Below are 16,828 nucleotides of genomic sequence, written 5' to 3'. Positions count from 1 at the left end.
ATATGATAAGCTTATATTGAATAAAAATTTCGATAACAATATATCAGTGTATTGAAACGAAAATATCGATATTTCGTAAAAACCGATATATCGTTCCTATCTTAATGCTCTGGTATAAAATGTTATGATTTCCAAACGGGTTTTCTACAGCACGTGACACTTAAGGTTTTTTTTACGAAAAAAAAAATGGAAAAAATAGTCTAATTTTCAGAGGGAAAGTAATTTGGAATGTGAAGAATTCATATAGGACATCAGGTGATTTGAAATCATATTAGAAAATAGTTAAAAATGGGAAGGAATTGATTGGTGTAGGTAACGTAAAAGTGATTATTTAACACGTAAATAAAGGGTTAGAACTCTTCAAAATGAACGCGAAACGCACATTCCACTTCACTTAGTGCATGTAAAGCATTTTTTTTAGAAAATGCCTGAACTAACCTAACCTGTCACAGATTCGTATATGCAAGATATACGAAAAGCATCAACTAACCCAGCCTGTCACAGATCCCCACAATCTAGAACTTACAAAAAATGCAAATTGGAAGTATCAGTGTGGTGCTATAGAAAATCCAAGGATTCTCGTAAGTTTTTACAGTTTAAATACATAGGTACAAAACGTATCAATTAAACTTAATTACAGACACATAGAAACTTGACATCAATACCTAATGGTAAAAAAAAATTATGGTTTATTTAACAACGCTCACAACTGCAGAGGTTATATCAGCATTGCCGGTGTGCCAGAATTTTGTCCTGCAGGAGTTCTTTTACATGCCATTAAATCTACCGACATGAGCCTGTCGCATTTAAACACACTTAAATGCCATCGACCTCGGCTGGAATCGATCCCACAACCACGAGCATAGAAGGCCAATGCTATACCAACTACGCTACTGAGGCCGACTTTTTACGTAATGGTTGGTGACTACATTGTCAAATAGAAAGATTAAGTTGTACGTCAAAAATTCAACTATGTAATTCTCCACAACCAAATGTAGCCTTGAATCAGTATGTTAATGCACTACCACCTGTGCTATGCTAATGGCTAAGTTTTTTTTTTTTTTTTTAATTTTTCTTTGTTATTTAACAATGCTGTATCAACTACTCAGTTTAGCGTCGATGGAATTGAGGATAGCGAGATGAGGCAGAGGATTCGCCATAAATTATCTGACATTCGCTTTACTGTTGGGGAAAAACCCAACCATGTAATCAGCCTAAGCAGGAATCGAACCCGAGCCCGAGCGCAACTCTGGATCGACAGGCAAGCACCTTAGTCAACTGAGCTACAGTGGTGGCTAAGTTACCTGTTATATCATGTAGATTATTATCTGCTTTCCAGGCTTGGACTGACGTGAAAACCCTCCTCGTGGTGGACATGACTGAAGAACGAATAATTTTCCTGATTCTTTCATTTTCTTCAGAATGATACATACTCACCCAATTCAATAAAAAACATGCTAAAATTGCCCGCCGTCATTTTCTATACATTTTTGGTACCTGCTTAATAAGTTGTCCATCACTCGCTGAAGTTCCCATCAAGAAATAGATGCATAAGTTTTAATGAACCCCAAATATAAATATCACAGGGGGCTAGGTCAGGAGACAGAGTTGTCACAGACTAACACTAATTACTATGTCCTGAAAAATTTTATTAATTTCTTGTAGGGAAACTTTACCTTCACTGTATGAGTAGTGGTGGAATCCTGTTGAAAGAATGTGTAATTTCGTTGCATCTGGGTAAAGTTTTGAAAAAAAAAAAAAAAAAAAAAAAAAAAAAAAAAAAAAAAAGGTGTAAAATTGGGTTCACATACCTACATGCATGAACTATTTCCTCAAAAAAGAAAGTTCGACAATACTTTCCCCACTCATGGTATAACACACGAACTATCTCGTCAAGTAGGAGGGAACTATGCCAATGATGTCTTGTTTTTTTATGAACAGGTAGTGGTGATATTTTGAATTTACGTAGTCATGGAGATGCAATCACGCCTCAGAGAATAAAACAAGAATTACTTACTTACAAATGGCTTTTAAGGAACCCGAAGGTTCATTGCCACCCTCACATAAGCCCGCCATCACTCCCTATTCTGTGCAAGATTAATCCAGTCTCTATCATCATATCCCACCTCCCTCAAATCCATTTTAATATTATCCTCCCATCTACGTCTCGGCCTCCCCAAAGGTCTTTTTCCCTCCGGTCTCCCAACTAACACTCTATATGCATTTCTGGATTCACCCATACGTGTTACATGCCGTGCCCATCTCAAACGTCTGGATTTAATGTTCCTAATTATGTCAGGTGAAGAATACAATGCGTGCAGTTCTGCGTTGTGTAACTTTCTCCACTCTCCTGTAACTTCATCCCGCTTAGCCCCAAATATTTTCCTAAGCACCTTATTCTCAAACACCCTTAACCTATGTTCCTCTCTCAGAGTGAGAGTCCAAGTTTCACAACCGGTAATATAACTGTTTTATAAATTCTAACTTTCAGATTTTTTGACAGCAGACTAGATGATAAAAGCTTCTCAACCGAATAATAACACGCATTTCCCATATTTATTCTACGTTTAATTTCCTCCCGAGTGTCATTTATATTTCTTACTGTTGCTATTCACAACCCACCCTGAAAATGTACACCTTGTTCCATAATAGCCCAGGTGAAGCTTATAGCTCATAAACATTAATTTCATGCAGTTTGATTTTCAACAACTCTGTAGCTTTATGAGCAGAACGAGAAATTCCTGCTTGTTGAACAAACCATCTAATTTTACATTTTTAAAGGTAATTTTCCAAACGAAAGTCAGTGGCATCCAAAGTTTCTTCTGTTAAAACCCTTTTTTACCTTTCTGTGCTAATCTGTAATACAAATATTACAAAAAACACACATTTTGTAGATATGGTTAACCCAATTATTCATCCTGTATTTGCTACACAGTATATGACAACACTGCGCAGTTCTGTAAAGAGTTTGTCTCTTTATGTCTGTTTTGCACATGGAACACAATGTCTGTTTTCGTAAATATCACACGTTTCAAGGCTATTGCTCTTTATAAAAGCAAACCAATTACATAAAATACATTATACACAAGTTGTACTCAATTATTTGAAGGCGTGTCTTTACAGTGCATTGATAATACATGTTTTCGAAGATATGGTCGTAGTGTGAACGTTTTATCACAATAACTACATCTATAACGTTTCTCGTTAGTGTGAGTTTCTATGTGTAACCGAAGAAGACGATTCTGAGCAAATTTCTTATCACAAAAGTTGCATTTGAAATGTTTCTCGTTTTTATGAGTTAGCAAGTGTTTTCTTAGATAATCAGACCTCGCAAAACTCTTCTCACATATGTTGCATTCGTATTGCTTCCCACCTACGTGAGTTACTAAATGTGAGCGAAGATATTGCGGCCGTGCGAACGTTTTATCGCAGAAGTTGCATTTCAAACGTTTGTCGCGAGTGTGCGTTGTTGCGTGTTGTCGCAAGTATTGGATCAGTGCGAACGTCATACCACAGATGTCGCATTTAAAAGGCTTGTCACTCTTGTGTGTTAGTTCATGTTTTTGCTGATGATCGAGCCGGGCAAAACTCTTACCACAAACACTACATTTAAAATGTTTCTCACCACTGTGCGTCAACGCGTGTTTCCGCATGTGGTCAAGCCGCGTAAAACTCTTCTCACAGACATTGCATTTAAAAGGTCTTTCGCCTGTGTGAGATGATAAGTGGGCACGAAGGCGATACGGGAAGTGATAACACTCACCACAAATGGTGCATTTGTAAGGCTTGTCGCGTCCGTGGTTTCGTAAGTGTTTCTGAAGTTTAGACCATCTTGAAAAATTCTTCTCACAAACGTAGCATTTAAAAGAATTAACTCCTAAGTCTGTATCTATACCTTGTTTAAGGTCTTTGGACGCTGCAGCATCATTACCACAAAATTCCAACTTCTGATCCGAGGTGTTATCTGAGAGGCCACAATCATCAGCTGTATCATCGTTATCCAGTTCTGCATGATGGGCTGCGACACCGCAGTCTATGGGTATTTTGTGATCCTTCACATCAATCACGGACCTGTAAATCCAAGAAAAGTATTACTAGGGTGACTAAAGGCTGGTTCACAATAAACCGGAAACAAGAACCAGAACGAGAAAGAGAATAGAAAATTTGCTAAAATGTGTATATTTAAGTGTGAATGCGCGCTGGTTCGAGTCCTTGTGGGAGAAGAAATTTTCTCATGAAATTTCGGCCAGTGTACAGGACTGGTGCCCACCCAGCATCGTGATGCACTTGGGGAGCTACGATAGGTAGCGAAATCCGGTTGCAATGCCAGCTATAACAGCTGGGGGGATCATCGTGCTAACCACACGATACCTTCATTCTGGTTCGATGATCGTCCACCTCTGCTTCGGCATGTGGGCGTGAGGCCAGCAGCCAGCTAGTCGGTCTAGGCCCTTCACGGGCTGTAGTGTTACAGATTATTATTATTATTATTATTTTTTATACAATGCCACCAGGTTGTCTTTCGACATTTCTGGTCTTCTCTCCTGGCCGTGGCTTAGTTGTAACCCATTTCTGAGGTTGGGGCACCTGGAAGGCGGAGTTACATTACCCCGATGATGTGATAGGATGATTATGATAATGTGGTGCCAGGAGAGGCCTTAAATCTAAACTTAACCTAAATTCCAGACCATGGACGAACACAGGAATAATCCCCTTTAAGGAAAAATTCCTGTGCTCTAACCGGGAATCGAACCCGGGACCTCATGAACTATAGCCAGAAGCTCTGACCACTAGACCATGAGGCTGGTCTTATTATTATTATTATTATTATTATTATTATTATTATTATTATTATTATTATTATATATTTAAGTGTGAGCATTCACAATTAACGAGAAGCTTGCCGGAGCCCGGGAACGGGAACGTGAGGTTGCCCAAGTTTCAACTTTGCTGTTCTCGTTTCCGATCACAGCCTGCTAAATTTATTCTGTTGCAATGATAAAGCTATTTGACCGTCGTGTATTTTGTACCATGGAGGCCATGACATAAATCCTTCTTCATGTGTTGTTTCTAACCCACTCGAAAATTCAGTAGAATCACTTTCAATATATGCTACGTGTATATGTGACCAGATTACCAGGAGAATTGAATTCTTAAATATTCTGTCATAAATTCTGAAGTTGGTGAACCTGTGTTTATGTTTGCTGGTTTTTTCTAATGAGAGAACGTCATTGATCAATTAAACACGTAAAAAATTAGATTGCGTAATATCCACTTTACATATCATTATTGATATACATATCGATATGCATAGCCGTTTCCAATCTTGGTTTATTGTGAATAAAAAATTTTCACTTTCACGTCCTCCGTTTCCAATTCCCGTCCTGGTTCTCGTTCACGGTTTATTGTGAACCAACTTTAACTTCTGATCACAAAAGTACGGGAATTGTTGAGTTGCTATTTTAGTGTAGTGTGTTATACACGGTTGGGCATGAATAACCGGCTCAACGCATCGCACTTGATCTGAATCTAAACTTCCTTCCAAATGAATCAATGCGATATAAAATGAAAGTGAAAATGAATAGCCTAATGTAAGTAATGAACTGTCTGTAATGTTCACAATGGAAGCTGAAAATGTCCTCCATAAGCATCCAAACATTTGTATGGTCCACACCTGTGGAGGAACGGTCAGCACGTCTGGCCGCGAAACCAGGTGGCCCAGGTTCGATTCCCGGTCAGGGCAAGTTACCTGGTTGAGGTTTCTTCCGGGGTTTTCCCTCAACCCAAGATGAGCAAATGCTGGGTAACTTTTGGTGCTGGATCCCGGACTCTTTTCATCGGCATTATCACCTTCATCTCATTCAGACGCTAAATAACCTAAGCTGTTGATAAAGTGTCATAAAATAACCTACTAAAAAAAAATTTCTATGTGCGTGTTAGTGAGATGAGGCAGGCTGGTTATTCGTGCTCAGTCCTGTAGATGGCTTGTGTTCAAGTAACTGGTTTCAGATTTAATTGGTGACTGAGATTGTGATGAATCATGGTGTGTAAATTTCCAACCCAGTATTTACTTTTATGACTGAGCAAAACCATAAAAAACCCAGTAAAATTGTCCGGCCACAGGGTTCGAACCCGGGCCCTCTCGAATGCGAGACTCAAATGTTGTCTGAACCAACTCGCTTGGTCAGTAGATTTTCTATGTGGGATTACTGTCCAACAAATAAAAGATTCTCTTTATATATTGAACAACATTTGTACTTTTAACAAAAAAAAAATATATATATATATATTTCATAAATTAAAAGTGAAAAACAAAACAAAAGAATCAACTAAAAGCACAGTCTAGTATATACAGTCATGAAACTCAATACATAGTAAATCTGTCAATCTTCTTAATGTATCCAGCTGTTTGCTGACAACATAAAGTCAACTATAGTCCACTGTAGTCTACTATTCAGTTGTTTTTCACGAGAAATGAGATGTATTTTGATAATACGTAGTAAATATGCATCCATAGATAGTTGCTAACCACTAGGGTCGCTAATATTGCCTCATTACAGACAATGCAAAATAGTACCGGCACAGTTTATTGAACCTAGCATCCTCACAACTCAAGCTTCGTGACTGTATATACTAGACTGTGCAAAAAGTTTTGTGAAACCATGTGGTAATATTCTGGACCCTAGTGATAATCTTGTATTACAGTCACATGAATAAAATATACTCGTATTATTTTGCTTTCCAACAGAATACAGAGTTACTGATTTACGGAATTTCCCCGAAATTAATTTATTTTGTTTTTCGTGAGTGGTAGCCAAATATGGGGAAAGTTTAGACTCAGTTGGACTATAGGGTCATTTGATGAATAGTAAAGGCTGTAGGTGAAAACTCGCAATGATTATACTCACTCTTCAGTCAAGAAGTCATATTCCTCTTTCACAGCTGACTTCAACTCCTCCTTCACAGCATCTACATTCCACAACTCTTCCTAAAGAAGAAAAATGTCACTGTTATACATAAAATATACGGGAAAGAAATTATACGGAACTGTTAACACAAAGAGGTAAAGTCGTTATAAAAATAACAAGCATGTTTGGAATTTAAGTCCACTTAAGGGATAAAATTGATGTGTTACAGGTTAAAATTGCCAAACAATACTCTCTATTAAGGTTGATTGACATTACATGCAACACTTCCTGTCTGTTTCCTCTCCATTCCATAACCATTAAGTTTTAGTTGAGTTTGTAATTGAATGTATTCAGGACTTAAAGTGTGTCTACCAGTGACATGCCATACATGGAAGGCAAGGAAAGCATTGCTTTCCCTGTTCATAAAGCGAAAAGGAAGACATTTATTGCAGAACTTATATTTTAATCGTAAGTACTATGAATTCTCTAATCTTAAAATGTCACAAAATTCTTCCTCTGAGCATCTGTCTTGGTCGAGGTGGATTTGTTATGCATATTCTATAGAGAAGAAATTACTGGAAACCATTGTCATTTCATTTCATTCAGTGTTCTGCCTAAGGGCAGGTCTTTCACTGCAAACCCAGCTTTCTCCAATCTTTCCTATTTTCTGCCTTCCTCTTTGTCTCCTCATATGATCTATATATCTTAATGTCGTCTATCATATGATATCTTCTTCTGCCCAGAACTCTTCTCCCGTTCACCATTTCTTCGAGTGCATTCTTCAGTAGGCAGTTTCTTCTCAGCCAGTGACCCAACCAATATCTTTTCTTCTTCCTGACCAGTTTTAGCATCATTCTTTCTTCACCCACTCTTTCCAGCACATCTCTATTTCTTATTCTCTCTGTCCACCTCACACATTCCATTCTTCTCCATACCCACACTTCAAATACTTCTAGTCACTTCTCTTCACTTCGTCATAATGCCCATTTTCTGCCGCATACAATGCCACACTCCATACAAAGCACTGCACAGTAATGAGAACTTATATGCCCAAGTCATCGATGATTTTGCTGCTAAAGAAAGGAGAACTGTTTTGATGTTCAAATATATTTAGGTGAGTTGGCTGCTATCAGTATTGTACTATACATAGAACAATTTGTATTATTGCTTCCCTCACGTAAAACTGCACCGCATGCCTCTGGTGTATACATACATTTCAAACTCTGGAAACTACAGACTGGCAGTTTCAAAGCATTGCTTGGTCAGTTGGCAGCCCAAGCCCTGTGCAACCACTGGTATTCCCCTCCATAAAAGCATAGCACTCTTTCCTTCCATATCTGCAGTCAGTCATGAGTAAGATTTCATTAGACAATACAGTAGTGTAGTGCTGAGATGTTCACTGTATCGTCGTATATTTATTTTGGTATAGCGGCTAAAGTATTGAACTTATAATCCTGTGGACTGTGGACCCAGACTTGATCTCCGTGTATCAGTGATTTGTAACTTGTGTTGGGCAAGCCCCTGGTCCTGGTAACACAAGGGTTTTCATCAAGAGCTCCAGTCCCCCTGTGGCATCCAAACGAATCTCCATCATTTCATCGCAGGTGTAATGTAGACCAGACTCCTATGGCGCACCCTGGGCAACGACTGTAGGTGAATGATGAATAGTCAAGTATCCATCATTAGTTAAAAAAAGAAAAATTGTCTTGAAGATATACATCAAGTATAGGAAGGAGAGTTTCGAGGACTATGTCCATAATGTCTTTTATTTTAGGTTTTGGTCAGTCACAGAACCTGTTTTATCAAACTTATCCACTATCTTTATTATTGCTTTTCGTAACTGAACTGGTAGGAAATTTACATCTAAATTTATTTATTATTGGGTTATTTTAAGACGCTGTATCAACATCTAGGTTATTTAGCGTCTGAATGAAATGAAGGTGATAATGCCAGTGAAATGAGTCCGGGGTCCATCACCGAAAGTTACCCAGCATTTGCTCGTATTGGGTTGAGGGAAAACCCCGGAAAAAAACCACAGCCAGGTAACTTGCCCCGACCAGGATTCGAACCCGGGTCACCTGGTTTCGCGCCCAGATGCGCTGACCGTTACTCCACAGGTGTGGACTACATCTAAATGCTTGCCTTGTTCTACCACGTAACTTTCTGTACGTCTTTAAGATAAATATAAGACGATGCTATGAATATCTCACTATTGGACAATATTACTTTACCTTCTAAAGAAATCTCACTCACAACTGTCCCACTCTGAAGAAATCTCACTCATAACAGACTGTAGGCAGAAAGAGTGTCACACTTTCATTGAGGGGAATGCCAACAATTGCATCGGGCTCCAGCTGCTGACCAGTCGAACTATGTTTTGGCACTTTTAAACAGCCTGCAACTTACAGATATGGAATGGAAGAAAAGCAGAAAGGAAGAGCTATATATACTGAGGGTCAATTTTGACATGCCTTTTGTTTATCGTGATGTGAGCTTCCATACACCAATGTCAAAGATATCTCCCTCCAATTAGCTGAGTTTTGCTAACAACAATACTGCAGAAATTTATAGACAACTTTGCGAGAATCTACAAAGAGGTCACAAAGTGGGCGTACCCCCCCTAACTCCCAAGTATTACAGCACTATAATGGGTATGGTTCACTGATTGATATGGACATGTACCTGATAGTTTAACGATCCAAGACATCGGTATGAAGACCTTCATTTTCATAGCACAGCTGAATTCTGCGTCATGTCCTGGCAGATGTTTTGCAGAGATAATCAAGGGTCCGTTCGTTGAAGGCATCTTCCACAGCTGCTCGTAATTGTGTCGTTGTGTTATAGCAGTGATTTCGCACTTTGTCCTTGATGAACCCTCAGCGAGCATCATCAGGTGTTGTGAGATCAAGATCCTCTTCCAATTCACCAGTTGGGAAAGGTCGATGGTAAATGGACTCTGGTCAGCCATGTTTGTATATAACTGCATGGTTACCAATGTAAACATGGAGGTACCAACATTCACAAAGTGAAATAAGAATACATGGGGCTAAGCGGGGGATTATGCCCAATTTGTGACCACACTGTAGCTATGTATAATAGGCAACTGTGTCAGTTTTTAATAAAAACCAGCCACTGGCATAGCTCAGTCAGCAGAGACATTTGACTTCTGATCTGAAGTTCCACTTGGGAATGGATTCGATTCCTGCTCGGGCTGATTTAGCTAGTTGGGGTTTTCCAAGGTTTTCGCCAACCATAATGCGAATGTCAGGTAATATATGGCGAATCCTCGACCTCATCTCGCCGAATGCCATCTCAGTATCACAAATTACATCGATGCTAAATAATGTAGTTGATATAGCATCGTTAAATAAACAACTAAAAATAAAAACCAAACCTCTGTCCATTATGGAGAGTAAAGAGACCAGCCAAGTATGTTGACATAATTATGAGTATTCGTAAAGAACACATTCACTATGCCCGAACTTTTCTATTGAATCTCCTGGCGTTCCACATACAGTACTAATGGAAAAGCTATGCTCAATTTGCTAGCTGCAAATATATATAGAAAGGGGTGAGAAAAAGTGGTACTTCAATACACAAAACGTAAAAGCTAATAATGAACATGTGAGAAAGTAATGTAGGCACAATTTAGCATGCAATAAAATCATTATCTGTCGCAGTTTAATTATTTACTGATTGATAATTAATTTACAGTAATGTATCGTAAATGAACAACTGACACATTTAAATACAACTGGATAACAACAAACGAATTTTATGAGGCTATTAAGGTAACTACTATACATAAGGCACATCTTTTATGATCATTATTGTCATTAGTAATAACAAAAGATTTAGACATAGTCTTTTCTCATAAAACTTAAATATTCCTGATGGCTTCATCTTCTTTTAGGTCTTTTATGTATTTGTCACCTGTAGATCTATAACGAAGGACATTTTTTAATAGTAGATCATTATTTATGCTATTACTAGTATTATGATACTTTTAATTTTTGTTCTATGTAGACATTTCTTTGATTATCCAACAGTGTGGATACTAGAAGTGAAGAAGTGAGTGGCAGAGTAGTTTATAATAAAATTATGTAGTAGCCATCATAATATCAATAGTCAGACTGCTGTGCAAGATACAGCGATTATGGAACAAGAGACAACAATAGCATACAAAAAATCTTAATAAAACCATGAATTATCACAAGAAACTGTATACAATATACATGGCTATAGAACAAAAGGAGAGTATAATAGAAAAAGGAAGTGAAATTGAGCAATTGAAGACATTATTACAAAAACAACCATTGTCAAAATTGCTATTTTTCAGGAGAACAATACAAATAAATAGAACAACACATGTCAGCTGTCTCTGTTCAACTGGTGTTTATCCTTGTGGCTATTGCACCTGACATGGGTCTTTTTGGAGTCTATAAACATTTGCAATAGTAGAAAATGTGTCCTTAACTCAATTTCATTAAAAATGACTAGGGCTGTGTTTGTAATAATGTAAGATTTTGACATAATTAGGAACATTAAATCCAGACGTTTGAGATGGGCAGGGCTTGCAGCACGTATGGGCGAATCCAGAAATGCATATAGAGTGTTAGTTGGGAGACCAGAGGGAAAAAGACCTTTAGGGAGGCCGAGACGTAGATGGGAGGATAATATTAAAATGGATTTGAGGGAGGTGGGGTATGATGATAGAGACTGGATTAATCTTGCACAGGATAGGGACCGCTGGCGGGCTTATGTGAGGGCGGCAATGAACCTTCGGGTTCCTTAAAAGCCATTTGTAAGTAAGTAAGTAAGTAAAGGCTGTTTTTGTAATAATGTCTTCAATTGTGACCAATTTAAAGGCAGTCTCATAATTATTTAAGATACATTAGAAATTATTATTGTCAGTAGTTCTAAATTCATCTCAGATTCTTTCTTCTGGAAAAAGTTACGATTCCAATACATAATTGTCAGATTATTATTTCAAGAATTTAAAAGTACGAAAGAAACACACTTAATATTTTAATGCAATAACACAAAATAAGTGCAAAATTACCTTATTTTCCAGGACTTATGCCAGTTTTATTCACATGAGGGATCATAAGAAGTCTATTTGAGCCAGTTACATATTCATATATTTTTAACATTCTTTTACGAAATTCGAAATATTATTTACTGCATTGTCACTGAAATGTTCTTTTAATATATGGCAAAGAAAGAAACTTTAAAAAATACGAATACTGAAAAATGAACTTCGATTAGATACACAAATCTAAGATGGCATTTATACAATTATAACACAAATTTAATTTTCGAAGTGTAAGTACCGGTACCATACAATTATTTTTACAATTTGTAAGAGAATATAAATAATGTAGGTATGTCATACAATAATTAAAAACAACATAACGCAGGCTGCAGCTAATACAAAGAAAGTACACACTGTCTTATGAAGTATAACTATGGGCTTCCACTTGCATGATCAAAACACTGATTGCATATAATATTCATGTGCTGCTTGCACAGCAATTTGTCGCACTTCGCACAAGACATATTAGTCTTCCTGTCCTTTGACCTTGGACAAACTTCACATCGACCGCGTGCTCTCCTTTGTCTGGGTGGTCCTGCAGTGTGTTCCATTCTTGGAACGAAACGCTTTATACCTCTCTCCAAGTTCTTTGGTAAGACTTCCTTACTGTATCTGTTTATCATATGTTCTTGCACAAGTTCTAGAGCAAGCTCCTGTAAAAACATTCTTCTCACTGTACTTATCTTAATGCTTATTAAAACTACAATGTATAAAATAATCACTAATATGAAGGACATTGTAATAACTTGCTGGGGTAAATGTGACCCCAGATGCAACTCCAACTAAAATACAGTAAAACTTCATTTATACACTTTTATGGGGATATGAAAATAAAAACGAAAAAGTGTGAAAAAATTGTAAGAATAATAGCACTTAGTAACATCTGAAAATAGCATTTTGAAAATAAAATACGATTATTTTACAAAAAGATGTTATTCTCCTGAACTGCTTGTGTTTTTTTTTTTTTTTTTTTTTGCTCCAAAGAAATAAACCATGCCCTTAAATTGTGATAATTGTTCCATAATTTGTTCAGTTACTTACTTACGGCTTTTAAGGAACCCGGGGGTTCATTGCCGCCCTCACATAAGCCCGCCATCGGTCCCTATTCTGTGCAAGATTAATCCAGTCTCTATCATCATATTCTACCTCCCTCAAATTCATTTTAATATTATCTTCCCATCTACGTCTCGGCCTCCTCAAAGGTATTTTTCCCTCTGGTCTCCCAACGAACACTCTATATGCATTTCTGGATTCGTCCATATGTGCTACATGCCCTGCCCATCTCAAAAGGAATTTTGCCATGACCTCAGAAAAAAATAAACTAAGTATGGAAAACGCATTATCGTGAAACATATAAAAGAAGTTTCACTGTATAATGTGTCCTGGTACAAAAAATTACAATACAGAGCATCTCTAAAATAAACATCCTTTACATAGAAAACACCTGGAGGAAGAGAGTGAGAAAACGAGGTGATATTACACCATGAATGTATTGCCAAAATATTATAGCAAAGAGAAAAGATAAAGTTACAAATCTAAATTGACCAAAAGAAAGTAGGCCTATCACAGACAAATGGCACTGTCAGTTGTTATCTCTAGGTTTATGTTTTAAATGTGACAAAAAATATCTCACAATGGAATTGTTAATGAGTTCATATCAAAACCTCCTCTCAAATTGCGCACAAAGATCTCCATAGGAGATAGACAAATAGAGAAAAGAGTGACAGGGAATTCATCGAATATAATTCGTGAAACGTTTATGCTGTTAGTGATTGCTATTGTGAGCATGCTTGGGATTGTACGTATGTTTGGGATTTGAAATAAAATTTGGTATTTCTTTTAATTTTTGTCTTCATACATCCCACATTTAAATGTAACAAGACAGAGTATTTTCGTTAATTATTTCATAATTGCTTTCTCCTTCCACAAGGCTTAGTCTCGAGACAACAATGCAATTAACAGTCGAAAGGATTCACACATCAACATGACGCCAATGAGTTGAATTATTGTAATGAATATCATGGCATTACACTAAATTGAATTATACTTCTCCTGCTTCATGGAATTAGACCTTAGACCTGTTTCCACATCAAGAAATGGAGTCTTTCCATTGAATTGAATTCATTTGAAAATTATCACAGTTAAGTAAACCCTATTTTAGAATTAGACTATGTTAAATTATCTATTTCTGTCTTTATAACCACCGCATTTACTAATCACCCTAATTTATGTACGAATAGGTCTAATTAAGAATTCATTATCAGATGACATTCGTTTCCCCTTTATGTTTTATCATGGCTGGCTGGATTCGAAACAACTACGCACATCATAATTTCAGTCATCCAAGGCCTGCTGTAATTAATGACATCACCGTATTAAGCGAAAGTGATCAGATTTCTCGAATATCAAGCACATGAACATTTCACATTAAAATTATTGTCCATTCCAACTATAAGGGTGTGTAAATGTACATGGAAATCACATTAAGAAAGAATGGTGCGTAAATGGAAAGAGTATAGAGTGTTAGTTGGGAGGCCGGAGGGAAAAAGATCTTTGGGGAGACCGAGATGTAGATGGGATGATAATATTAAAATGGATTTGAGGGAGATGGGATATGATGATAGAGACTGGAGTAATCTTGATTAGGGTAGGGACCAATGCCGAGCTTATGTAATAACAGAAATGAACCTCCGGGTTCTCTAAAAGCCATAAGTAAATTGAGTCAATACCAATATCCTACCACGTGATATATGACGTGATCCTACGCACTCTGTGTGTTTTCCAAACTTATTGAGGACGATGTACTCATAGCCGGAGCTAATCAAGTTTCCGACAATCTTTTATTGGCACTTCAAATCCGGGCCATTTATACAGTTATTAATGGAAGATGCCGTGGAAATCTCAGTATGTGCGCAGTTTGTGGAAAGGTTTCGACATAACCTCATCAACACTCCCTTATAAAACTAATAAAACTCCATAAAACTAATATAATATTTTGTTCTTATTCCCGATGATAAAAGATAAATTATAAACATTCTATCACTCAAAACATAAATGGTAAATGTTCTATCATGCGACTGAATAACATTCAGAATTATTAAAACCTTAAACTCAACACATCTTACCTGAACTTCACTCTTCACCACACAAAGTGAACTGGAATTATCATTCTCTTCATGTTTGATGTCTGATGCGAGATCATAGCTCAGGTCGTGAGGTTCCTCCTTGACTTCATGCACATTCACTTCCAAAAAATGTCCTTCCTAAATGGTAGTAACATATGATAGACGAATTATTTCTGACAGAAATCAATCTCCCAATTATAAAGTTTTTTTCTACGTCTTTAAGTCAAAGAAACAGAGTATCATGTTATCACTCACCACTGACATTGGGTTTTCTTCACTATTTGAATCCTCATCCTTTGGAGCCAATGGGTCATTCTCGGGTTCTGATTTAACCACATCCATAACTGAAAACAAAACCTGTACTGTACTATATCGGGAAAACTTCAGTATACGAATACCTCGCTAACAATTACCTTAAAATAAAAAAAAGCAGATAAACAGATGTCTGCTTGTCGAATGTGCATCATCATGCTTACGAAAAGGGATTTTTCAGTGCCAATAACGTATTTTGAGTGCACAAAGTTGGAACTTTGAAGTACGAGGGAAAGGAAGGTATCTATGTTCTGAAACTTGTATGCCATGGTACAAAAAGCTCATTTTGTAAGCAATATAATTTAATCGGTATAAGTTTATAGTTTTAACTGCTACCTTATTGCTATTTGTAAGTAGTTTACCCTTATTGTTGGGTTAACTGTATTGTATTGTATTGTATTGTATTTATTAACATTCCATGGTATTCATACATGCTTACAGCTAGAATATGGAACAAGTCAAAAAACTTAATACTATTATAAAATCTTAATTTATAGTCGCAGTCTAGATGAAATATATACAGACGAGATTTACAATATAGTCTACTAGTACAACACATAGTTTTAGTATCAATTTCATTAAGTGTTATTGAATGTCATGAATTCACCTACAGAATAGAAGGCGTGAGAAATTAGGTACTTCTTTAATTTGGCCCTAAATAATTTTATGTTTTGAGTTGAGATATGAGTGAAACCATTGGTGTGCAACACCTTTAATTCCATAATAATCTAATTTATCTAGCAGCATTTTATGATTTATATGAGAAGAAACTAAATAAATAATTACGATCCTCAATCAGAAACATGCAAGTGTGGTCCATAATCTTTTAACTTAAATATACATTAAATGACTGATAAACTGACACATTCAAATAATTAAATATAGATGTATTAATTAATTACTATTAAACACGTTCAAATAATCCAAGTTACCATTGAAGATAACTTAGATAACACGTAATGTATTCTCGTTCTTACCTATTATCTATTACATAAGTTTTAGTGCTGTCGTCATAAGTAGGTCTACATTACAGTAGGATCATAGTGGCTTAGAAGGCAATTAGGCAATGTTACACCAAAGAGTTTCACCAAAGAGTTTGTGCAAACTCTTTGTGTTACACAAATCACTGGTCGAACAAAGATTAGATCCTTAAATCATAAAGAATAGTCCGATGATATGCATAGTTTGCTTCCTTCATAATTTATAAATTTATTATCGTATTTTTGTTAATGCCATTAAAGAAAATGAAAAATAAGTAATTTCGTAATCTAAAAAGCGTAATTATGATGTATGTAATTTACGATACAAACTTTTTAAGTACCGGCCTACCGGTAACTATGATTGAGAAGTTAGCAACTGTTGCAACTTAAGAGTACTTACAAAATAAA

The 16,828-nt window shown here is 36.6% G+C and overlaps 1 protein-coding gene across 3 annotated transcripts; it reads right to left on the bottom strand.

Annotated features, from left to right (window-relative positions):
- Nucleotides 1-2,895: 2,895 nt before the first annotated feature.
- On the bottom strand, nt 2,896-16,504 carry LOC138715413 (zinc finger protein 431-like). 3 transcript variants are annotated; one of them, XM_069848277.1, is made up of 5 exons: nt 16,418-16,504; nt 15,384-15,472; nt 15,129-15,266; nt 6,909-6,988; nt 2,896-4,071 (listed from the first exon to the last, which is right to left on the bottom strand). In XM_069848277.1, the coding sequence occupies exons 2-5, from the start codon at nt 15,468-15,470 to the stop codon at nt 3,096-3,098; spliced, it is 1,281 nt and encodes a 426-aa protein (XP_069704378.1). In that variant the 5' UTR covers nt 15,471-15,472; nt 16,418-16,504; the 3' UTR covers nt 2,896-3,095. The 3 variants fall into 3 exon arrangements, with proteins under 3 accessions (XP_069704378.1, XP_069704387.1, XP_069704398.1); XM_069848286.1 differs by having other exon boundaries at nt 16,373-16,473; XM_069848297.1 differs by having other exon boundaries at nt 16,343-16,447.
- Nucleotides 16,505-16,828: the final 324 nt, after the last annotated feature.

Source organism: Periplaneta americana, chromosome 2 (assembly GCF_040183065.1).
Source record: "Periplaneta americana isolate PAMFEO1 chromosome 2, P.americana_PAMFEO1_priV1, whole genome shotgun sequence".
NCBI classification, from domain to species: Eukaryota; Metazoa; Arthropoda; class Insecta; order Blattodea; family Blattidae; genus Periplaneta; species Periplaneta americana.
Note: the sequence above shows the minus strand (reverse complement) of the source record. Positions and strands in the feature narration are given on the sequence as shown.

Excerpts from the sequence above, each read along its gene's own strand:
- LOC138715413 (XM_069848277.1), bottom strand. The coding sequence starts at position 15,470 with ATGGATGTGGTTAAATCAGAACCCGAGAATGACCCATTGGCTCCAAAG. Across the intron at positions 15,267-15,383 it reads AAGAAAACCCAATGTCAGTG|GAAGGACATTTTTTGGAAGT; the intron begins GTGAGTGATAAC and ends ACTACCATTTAG. Across the intron at positions 6,989-15,128 it reads TGGTGAAGAGTGAAGTTCAG|GAAGAGTTGTGGAATGTAGA; the intron begins GTAAGATGTGTT and ends TTTCTTCTTTAG.